At 43.5% G+C, this 10,033-nt stretch overlaps 1 protein-coding gene across 3 annotated transcripts in view; it reads left to right on the top strand.

Moving 5' to 3' along the window:
• The first annotated feature begins 3,042 nt into the window (after positions 1-3,042).
• The window catches only part of LOC103654479 (Protein ENHANCED DOWNY MILDEW 2), a 30,340-nt gene continuing 23,349 nt past the window's right edge, over positions 3,043-10,033 (top strand). Inside the window, exons 1-7 of one of the 3 annotated variants that reach the window (XM_008681310.3) lie at positions 3,043-3,308; positions 5,153-5,257; positions 6,382-6,472; positions 6,578-6,673; positions 6,840-7,087; positions 7,181-7,279; positions 7,366-7,668. In XM_008681310.3, the coding sequence (XP_008679532.1) occupies positions 5,208-5,257; positions 6,382-6,472; positions 6,578-6,673; positions 6,840-7,087; positions 7,181-7,279; positions 7,366-7,668 (887 nt within the window). In that variant the 5' untranslated portion in view covers positions 3,043-3,308; positions 5,153-5,207. Of the gene's footprint in view, positions 3,309-3,498; positions 3,891-3,913; positions 4,196-5,152; positions 5,258-6,381; positions 6,473-6,577; positions 6,674-6,839; positions 7,088-7,180; positions 7,280-7,365; positions 7,669-10,033 lie in introns of those variants that run through there. The other 2 variants (XM_008681312.3, XM_008681311.3) reach the window with 2 other exon arrangements.

Raw genomic sequence — 10,033 nt, 5'->3', positions numbered from 1 at the left:
TTCGAAGCATTGTGCTATGATGAGTCATTTATGTAATCGATGTGTACGTGAATTTCTGATCCTGGCACGTACATGGTTCGCATTCGGTTTACCTTCCAAAACCGGGTGTGACACCTTGAGTCTTTTTCTTTAGTCGGGTAAGTCTTGCTGAGTAATTGCGTACTTAGGGTTTTATTCCCATTGTTTCTGCAGGAGAGACTATTAACATCTTTGAGTTTTGCTAAACTCACACTGGAGGCTTTTACTTTTGTTTATGTTTATTATGTGTGTATTGTGGGAAGGTGGCTTCTTCCCAGGTGTTGTAATAAGTTAGCACTTGAATCTACCCCGGGCATGTAATAATAATACCTACTACTTGGTTTGTATACTTTAAAAGCCTGCTGATGTATATTATCTTATTGTAAAGTCTTCCGCTCAACTCCTGTATTTAAAGTTTGTGTTCTTGTCGGATTATTGTAATACTTGCAACTATGGTGAATGGTCCTTGGGAATGAACGAGTTCATCGAAACTCGGCACCCCGAGTAAGTTATTTGATTCAATTACATATCCATCCAAGGCCTTGAGGGCAAGGATTGGTGTATGTGAGCCCGATAACTTGGTTGGGTTGTGACAAGGAGCACACGCACGGGCTGCGCTTGATGCAAGCACGAGGCCGCACAGGGGCACTTGCCTGGCCGCGCCATGGCCAGACCAACCACGTCGTGCCAGCCACACCGGGCGAGCATGCCACGCCGGGGAGGACTGCGCCGGGGGCGGACCACTGCGTGGGAGGGCCGTGCCGGCGAAGGCCGGACCACGCTGGGAGAGGGAGACGGGCGGAGAGGGGGGGGGGCGAGCTCACCTTGGCTCCGGCAAAGCTCCACGCAGACGGTGGCAGTTCTTGGGGGAAGAAGAGAAACAGCCACAGAGAAGGAGAGAGGGACGCTGTGCTGGTTATACTTCGACTACAACTCTGACAGCGATGGTGTGCTCCTCTGCCCTCATGACGACGAGGCTGTTCTAGTGACAACACTGTAATGACTGGCGTTGATTGTTGTGCATGTGTGGGAGGTCTTTACCCCGTAGTTTTGCGGGGGAAATTTTGTCCTAGCATGTATGAGGAAGGTATATAGTGCACCGTTGGAGTGGATAGGTAAGGGAAGCTTTCACAGGCCACCCTTTAAAGAAAGCCATACTGAGTTGCACTACTGTTGGGGACTTGTTCTCAAATGCTATGAATTAAAAACAAGGCAACACAAAAAGAGGTTAATGGTTAATGACCTTCGTCCTTCGAAGCATTATTTCCCTTAGGATATAACTATCTTCGAACGAAGGTTATGAAGGACGTACCTTCATCATCACAGTATATGTTAATGAAAGACGAAACATATGAAACATGAGAAAAATCATGAATAATCATATGACATTATTAATATGTCTTTATTGTATCATCATTAATAAATAAGAACAACATCGGATTACATTTGTACCTTCGGCTTGACAGAAGGTAAAAAGTCCAAGCGTGACGCACAAGTGAATACAAGTCAGCGTGAACAGTACGGGGGTACTGTTCATCTATTTATAGACACAGGGCGCAGCCTGTGTAAAATTACATTCATGCCCTTTATGTTTACTATTGTCTTAAGGACAATCCACCGAGGACTAGATAGCCTTTTCCCCTTTAAGTCGGTTTCTCTTTCTGCCGTTGAGCCGAAACACCTTTGCGCGTAGCTTCGGAACAACATCAACCTTCGTCTTGACCATGCTTTCCATATTGTGTATAGTTTTATTCCGAATCCGAACGTACCTGTATGTATATTACACTTGGGAAACATTGTCAAATCATGTTTTTGAGGACCTTCGGAAGACGAAGGCCCCAACAACTACATACTACATTATTTTATAAAGCGGATGTGGGATAAGATCTAGGATAAGGAGTTTGCTAGAGACAAGCTTATGGGACACCCAACTAAGTTTAGTCTTTATCACATCAAATGTTTGAATAATAATTATGAGTATTAAATATAGTTTAATTATAAACTAATTATATTGATGAAGACTAAAAGACGAGACAAATTTATCAAACATAATTAAGTCTATATTTAATACTCATAATTGATATGCAAATATTTGATGTGGCATGAACTAAACTTTAGTTAGAAGAACCATACATCCTCTAAGACTGTCCAACAGATCGTATATAACTTTGTAGAGTGAAGTTTTAAATAGTGTTTGATTTTACCAAATTAAAGTTTAGTTCATATCACACCAAATATTTAAATGATAATTACATATATTAAATATGGTCTAATTATAAACTAGATAATAAAACCAAAATACAAGATAAATTTATTAAATCTAATTATGTTTACATTTAATACTCATAATTGATGTTTTAATAAATATTTATTGTGAAACTAATAATTTTGTCAGGAAACCGAAATATCCATGCTTTCCGAGAGGACGGGAGGGGAAGCCAGTCACCAAGCTGAGAATCGCGACAAAAGATATCGCCCCTGTTTGTTTCGGCTTTTCGCAGCTTCTGGTCACCAGAAGCTGCTGCGGACTGCCAAACACTCAGCTTTTCAGCCAGCTTCTATAAAATTCGTTTGGGTAAAAACCATTCAAAATCAACATAAACACATAATCAGTTGAGTCGTTGCAATAGTAGGAATCTGTTAGTTTCTAAATCCTGTGTCCTATGGACACCTTTATCTTCCTCCGCACATAATCTTAATGATACTCAGATTCTCTACACAGTCAGATTCTTCCTACAGCCAGATTCTTAAAAAAACTGGTCAGAGAAAAGCTGAACCAAACAGGCCCGTATCCTCATAGATCAGACGACACGTCGCATGACAAGCCGGTTCCGTAAGCCCCTCCTCCCGCGAGCGCACCCAACTCCGCTATGCTCGATCTCACTTGCACCTGGCCCAGACGACGACGGGGCCTGTGGGTCAGTAACTGAGGCGGCTCCCTCTCTACTGGGTGCAGCGGCTACGCGGAGGTGGTGGGGCCAGCGAGGCGAGAGCATAAATCGGACGTGACCCCGCTGGAAGGCTTGGCTCCTGTGATACGCCTCCCCCACTCCCACGTCCCACCCCCACACACGCTGCTCACAGCGTCTGTGTGCGTGTGGGTGTGCTGTTGCTGTGTTCGTTCTCCCTCCTCCGAACCACCTCCACTCCACCTCACGGGGGTTTTGGTTGGGGTTTTGCTCGCTCCCAGTCCCACAAGGAACCAACCGGAGAGCGCTCACCAGCGACGCCCGCCGCGGGGGCTGACCTCGGCGTGCATGGTAGTGCTCGAATCGCGCGGCGCCGCGGAGGTACGTGCGCGCGCGCGCTCCGCGAACTGGGTTTTGGGGTTCCGTCGTTCTGACGACTCGGAGGCGATCGCCGGACGGTTTGCGGAGGTGTCTCTCGCGGAGGCTCCGGGGTGCACACGGCCGAGGATCGCGCGCGTTCCATTCCATTCCATGGTGGCGGTTCCCCCTCGCGAGCGCGAGGGGTTCTGTTGCCGTTCCCCCTCCCGTGGTTCCATTTCGCTGCGAGTTGGGGGTTGCTGGGCGATCGGTTGGTCCTAGCGCCGTTGAGGCGCCTCGCGGGAGGGATTGGTGCCCAATGCCTGTGCTTCTACGGCCCTTTTGGCCCGTTTCCTGGCGGTTTGCAATTTTGGACGGGGGTTTCCGCACGCGCGTTGGGGTTTGGCAGGAGCTTTTCGGCAGTGCATCTACAATGCAGCTTAACTTTGGCCCCTTTCTAGGAACTACTGGCGCTGAGTGTGTGGTCTGAGCGATGTCCCGTGGTTTTTGTCTCGAAACTTTCCGGATTCGCTCCTGATTTTGCTTTCTGCTATGCTCACGGTGGCCATTTTGCTTATTGCGGTGCCCAGGACCCAGGGTGACCAGGTACTACTATTAGGGTAGGGAGCTCGGCCGGTTGCTGCGGCACCCGTCGCCGGCTCCTATTTCGCTGCCGCCTGCGGATTTCGAGCGACCGGGGTGGCCTAGTTCTCTTGCACACCCGCAGCCGCCAATGGGCAATGGCTTCCCTCGCCTTCCCAGTGACTCGACTCCCGCTGCAATTCTCCCTGGTTCCCTCCCGAGTTGCTTGGAGTAGCAGGGGGTTTGCAGTTTTCTAGGTGGTTTTGGGGTCCACGCGTTTTAAATTTTAGTTCTCCGGCAACTTCTGAGGAAATGATTGGTCGTCGCGGGTATTAAGCAATAAGCACTCCCTGTGTGTCATTCTCACTTTTCTCGAGGAGTCATTTTTTTTAACTTTAACCATGTTTATATAAGAAAATATTAATATTTTAAGTACATAATTAGAATCGTTAGTTAGATCTTTGAATCTATTTTTGTAGTAAAATTATTCAAAGATACAAATATTGCTTATATATTCTATAAATTCAGTCATAAGAAAGTCTGACTGGCATGAATACCATAGCGACAAACATTTGTGGACGTAGGGAGTACTAACGTCCATGTCCGTGGAGCTGCAGTTTATGTCTCAAATTGGCTCCTGGGAAATCCCTTCCCCTTCGATTGAATAGCAAGGGGATTACACCCCAATGGGTCCCCTTTAATTCCCTGGTTACCAAATCAACCATCAGTCTGTAGAGTCCGTGCATGCCATGGGTCATGATTTGTTGGTTGGATAATGCATGTGCGTCATTTGAATTTTGGTGTAAAAAGTAGTGCAAATTAGGGGGTGTTTGAATGTAGTTGGCTAAAAATGGCTAGTGAAATTAGCTAGCTAACAAATATCTAGCTAACTATTAGCTAATTTGCTAAAAATAGCTAATAGCTGAACTATTATTAGCTAGATTGTTTGGATGTTTCAGCTAATTTTAGCAGCTAACTATTAGCTCTAGCGCATTCAAACATGGCCTTAAGCGCATATCGTTATGACTCTTGTGTTGTACGTAACTGTTATGGTTTTTGAGAACTTCTTGCTCGGTAGGCTCCCTTGATTTTGGGTTGTGGTTGTGGTTTACTGCTGCTGATGTTTCAGTTTTGGTGTCGGAGTGATTTTACTCAGCACTTATATATTAGATTTCACAAATCTATATACAATGTTTCTCTCGTGCAACAAGAATCTGAGTTATGAAAACAATCCCCTTTTTGTCAAAAGTGGTGCTGAATGCATACTAATTCTGGTGCCTTAACAGGTCTCATAGAAGTGGAAAGATCAAACAAGAATTTGGGATTGTTAATTCATAGGATATGGCTGATTTAGTTTGTGCTCTATGCGACAATGGAGGTGAAATTATAAGGTGGGTGGGCACTTTTCCCAGTTTTTTATCTGCTGTCCATATGCATTTCCTGCCAAGATAAGTAAAATTTTGAGAATGCTCCGTGACTGATGTAGTCCATCTGTTGAGATAATGCTGCCTTTTTCAGTTTTTTTGAACCATGGTAGAAATATATACACACACATTAGTTAGTATTATGGACATGGTAAAAAGGGCTAAGCGTTGTAAAATTGATTTAAGTTAAAAGAGAACATAGCGGTGTTTAGTTTTTTTAGTTCAGTTTTAGAGTATCACCTATACCCCCTATGGAGTTTTACAAGAAATATATGCAGTGGCCTGAAAAATACTTGTTTTTTCATAACGGATTTCGGCACTCCGTTTGCAACCTCTTTTGAAGTTACTGTATTACATGTGAGCTAACGGAATTGATGATTCATTGAACAATTGTTAGTTGCTATTGAAACTTCTCGTTTTTGTTGCCTAAAATGTCTGTATTGTTTGTATTTGGTCTTAATAGGCTTGCATTTTGCCATTTATTGCCAATATTAGGCCCTGTTTGGTTCCCATCTAGTCACTTTTAGTCCCTAAACTGCTAAACAGGATGACTAAAAGTGACCTCCTAAACTTTAGTCCTAGTCACTAAACTAGGGTGACTAAACTTCTACTTTCACAGAACATATCCCTCTAGTTGCTGTGGTCAGGCTTTCTCTTGTTTGTTGGTTTGGTTATCCTTTCTTTTGGTTTCCTATTCGGCCTCCTTCTTTGCCCGGGGTTGGAGGCTGTTTGTATCAGGCTTTTCTTCTTCTTCTTATTAATGCAATGATACACAACTCTTGCGTATTCGAGAAAAAAAATCTGGTTCCCCTTGTCCCTCCCAAAACTAGACCAGCTGTATTAATTAGGGATGATCTTGTCTTTATACACAATAATTAATATTGTTTCGTAAGTTTTAGTCTCTAGAACCAAACATAATAATTTAGGGTTAGTCCCTAAAGTTTAGGAAGGTGACTAAAGGAACCAAACAGGGCTGTAGTATCTTTGCATCATCTACTTAATGATTACCTTCTCATCTTAGATAAACACCTTCTAATGTCTATCCATTGTTTCTGATTGTTGAAATGTACCTTTTCTGTTCTTTCTTGCAGCTGTGAAGGCAGGTGTCTGAGGTCGTTTCATGCAACTAACGATTCTAGTGAAGACTGTCCAACCTTAGGATACAGCAGGCAGCAGTTAGATGTATCTATCATGATCCTTCCACAGTTGAACGAGTTTGACTTCATGATTTAACATATTCTCCAACCTGTTGTGGGCATCCTTTGATGAACTCATGCATATTTACAGGCGGCGGAAGTTTTTAAGTGCAAGAATTGTGAGTATGGAATATATCAATGCTTTGCTTGCGGAAGGCTAGGCTCAGCTAAAACTAATCCTCCCGAGGTTAATCCCTTTCACTAAAAATTGTTTATAGAAAATTTCATTCAGATACTAATTGGATGATAACTTTGCCAGTGCAATTATAAAAAAGGTAGAATTATTAATGCTCCTTTATGCTGTATCAGATGGTTTTTAAATCTTTTTGTACGAAATTCCTTGTTTCTTTTAGGTATTTCCATGTGCTTCTTCAACTTGTGGTCACTTCTATCATGCGATGTGTGTTACTCAGTTACTCTTCCCTGAAAACGAGGCCAAAGCAACTGAGTATACAGCAAAGATAGCCAGTGGGGCAAAATTTGCATGTCCCCTCCACAAATGTGGCATCTGCAAGCATGGGGAGAACAAAGAGGATAGGGAGCTACAGTTTGCTGTCTGTCGGCGGTGCCCAAAGTCATACCACAGAAGATGCTTGCCAAGGCATTAAAGACTATTTGCATTGTTCATATTTGTTTTCCATAGTAGTTTGCATTCCACCAATAGAAACTTCAATATACGTCTACCTGTCCACAGGGAAATTGTCTTTGAGGACTTCACTGAGAATGGTCAACATGTTTTCCAAAGGGCGTGGGATGACCTTCTTCCCAACAATCGCATCTTGATATATTGCTTGTATGATATGTTTCCTGCTGTTAAATAGCTCTGCTGATTTGATTATTATCCAACAAAATTCTGAATGGACCTTGTTATTTGGCCAGGAAGCATGATATTAATCCAGAATATCGAACCGCCACGAGAAATCATATTAAGTTTCCTAAGGACCCTACTGCTCTCAAGAAACCCCTCAATTGTGTCAATGGAATGAACACAAAGACATTGAAGATACGACGTCTTGAGGAGCTTCCTTCTGCGCCATTGTCTAATGTTAAAAGATTTTCTTACTCAGTGAAAAGTTCTACTTTAAGCAATTTGAGGAATAAAAGAAGGAAAGTGATTGTGCCTGAAGAAAAACCTGTGGTTATGACAAAACTCCCTGAGATTGACAGTGACACTGAGATGAGGCAAGTCTATATCTCTTTGTTTAGTGCTATTTGTTTACCTTTTCTTCCGACCACTTTGTTCTTCATATGCATTTCTTCTGCTATGAAATAAAGTTTTGATGGTGTAGGCTTCCCACAAGGAAAATAACAATAATTTCAGTAAAATAGAAACTCCAAGAATATCTAGTGTTTAGCATATTCGCTTGGCTTTAATCTGTACCAGCTTTTACTGCTTCTACAGTGTTTTGTCTCTATGGATTGCAGCAGCAGTCCGAACAGCTGGCTTTAATCCGAAGCGTTAATAACTCTTGCTAATTCAGTGTAAACATTGTGCATTGCATGTCATCCAAAAGTCAATGAATCATGTTTGTTAACACAGTGGGTGCTTATTTTCTTTTTACTTTAAGATACTTCCGGTCTTCCGGATGTGTTTACATTTGTTTCAGTTGAACTCTGTGTATGATTCAAAAGATTAAGGTTTGTTGTGTGTTGTTCTCTTTTCCTCAAATATGCAGGAGAGTTGCATATTAAGAAGAAAAAAGTTTTGGACCGAAGCCCTTACAAACCATGCCACTGAGGTTTTAAACCCCCCTGAACTGCCTTAGAAAAAAATTAAACAGAAATTAGCCGGGAGGGAGGTTAGCTGCTAGGTCTCCTGCCATCTCCCACAACCTTCGCTCTTCTCCAACCTGCCTCCACGACACACTGGTTTCGGTGTTTGCATCAGGTCCAAGCACCAAGCAAAACAAGGGAGTTAATCCCCATTTTCATTTGTCCAGTTGACATTTCACTTATTTTTCTCCACCAGTCAAGGAAACTACCATTTTCCGGTTGAGGGCACAGTGTATGCAGTCCAAATTGTCTCAACAAAAGGAACCGACACTCCCTTGAGAAAACACAAGAGACCAGTAAATGGTCTATTGTTTCACTCTCTTGTTCAAGTTAGGGTGATCCAATCCTCTTTTTGCAAGTCGATCAGCTATCCAACAACTTTTATGAGCAACTAACCACAGAAAAAACCGACATTTTGGAGGCGCCCAGGTTTTCCATATCCTCTCACACGGTTCAAAAGGAACCATGTTATGGTCGCTAGATCGATGAGGGATTGGAGAGGGGTATCGATGGGCAGGAATGTCGGCCGGGGGCCTCTGCCATCGGCCGAGCAAGAAAAGGGTTTCTCCCTTCTAATTCTTGCCTGCTTTATTTCTCATCCATTGATTACATAAATATGCCGGTTGGCCGCCCCTATCTAGCTAGAGATCCTTATCTCCTTAAAACTCTCAACAAACTACTAACTGATAACATTCCTAGATAATCTCAACTAATCTACTAAATAATCTCAACTACTCTTTTAATTGTAGAATGAAACCCTAACCCTACACTAGGGTGGGCTGTCGGTGTTTGGAGCCCGACCGCGCACCCGGGGCTACCCCTCGAGGTGCTTTTGGGTAGGACGATGTTGTTGACTGTAACTCAATGGTTCGTGCGAGACGCACGAGAGACGGTAGGCGATTTTCTACAGGTTCGGGCCGCTTTGAGATGCGTAACACCATACTTCCTGGTGTGGATCTTTATGTGGTGGGTTACAAGGGAAGTCTCCGGTATGGAGAAAGCTAGTGAGCTGAGTTGATGGTCGATAATCCTGATGGGGTACCCCTTAGGCCTTATATATTTGACCGTGGGGCACTACATGCGTGTATGATAATGATGAGTACCTAAACAATAGTGAATCGACTAACTTATCTTCCTGTGATTCTGCCGACTTATCCCCAGTCTGTTCCGACGTCCAAAAACGCTGCGCGGGAAAGTCGGATTGGTGCGGTGGACGACTCTTTAAATCCAACGAGCCGCCTGGGCCTAGGTGTGCTTCCTTGCGTCGGCCCATTCCACCGGCAGTTCTCCCCTGGCCCACGAAGTGATGGCTTTGCAAGATAACAAGCCCAAAGCCTTTCGCGATGCCCTCTTGTCTTCTAGTGGACCCGGGGGATCTCTGTCCCCCACAAGCCACCAATCTTTGAGTTGATTTTCAAATAATCGGCCCAAAGATTCTAGTTCCAGCTCGCGATTCTGTGGCTTGATTTCCATTCTGGTGACGGGCGCTTGCAAAGGTGCATCTATGCAACGTTGCTTCTGAACTCTGAATGACTTAGTAAAAAACAGTCTTTAAGGATCCTCCTTTGGTGTATTCAAAGGTCTTCATCTCATGCCTCAGAAATTGGTGCTCTGTCATCAACCTATACTTTAGAAATCAGCATTCTGTCTTTTAGAGTTAAAAATCGGTGTAGCCCCGAGCTTTGAGTGGATTTTTGAAAATAATCCACTCAAAGATCTTTATCTTATGCTTTAGAAATCAACATTTTATCTTCACTTCATGCTTTAGAAATCA

This window comes from Zea mays, chromosome 4, assembly GCF_902167145.1.
Source record: "Zea mays cultivar B73 chromosome 4, Zm-B73-REFERENCE-NAM-5.0, whole genome shotgun sequence".
Taxonomy (NCBI): Eukaryota; Viridiplantae; Streptophyta; class Magnoliopsida; order Poales; family Poaceae; genus Zea; species Zea mays.
The sequence above is the reverse complement of the archived record's forward strand: the minus strand, read 5'-3'. Positions and strand labels throughout refer to the sequence as shown.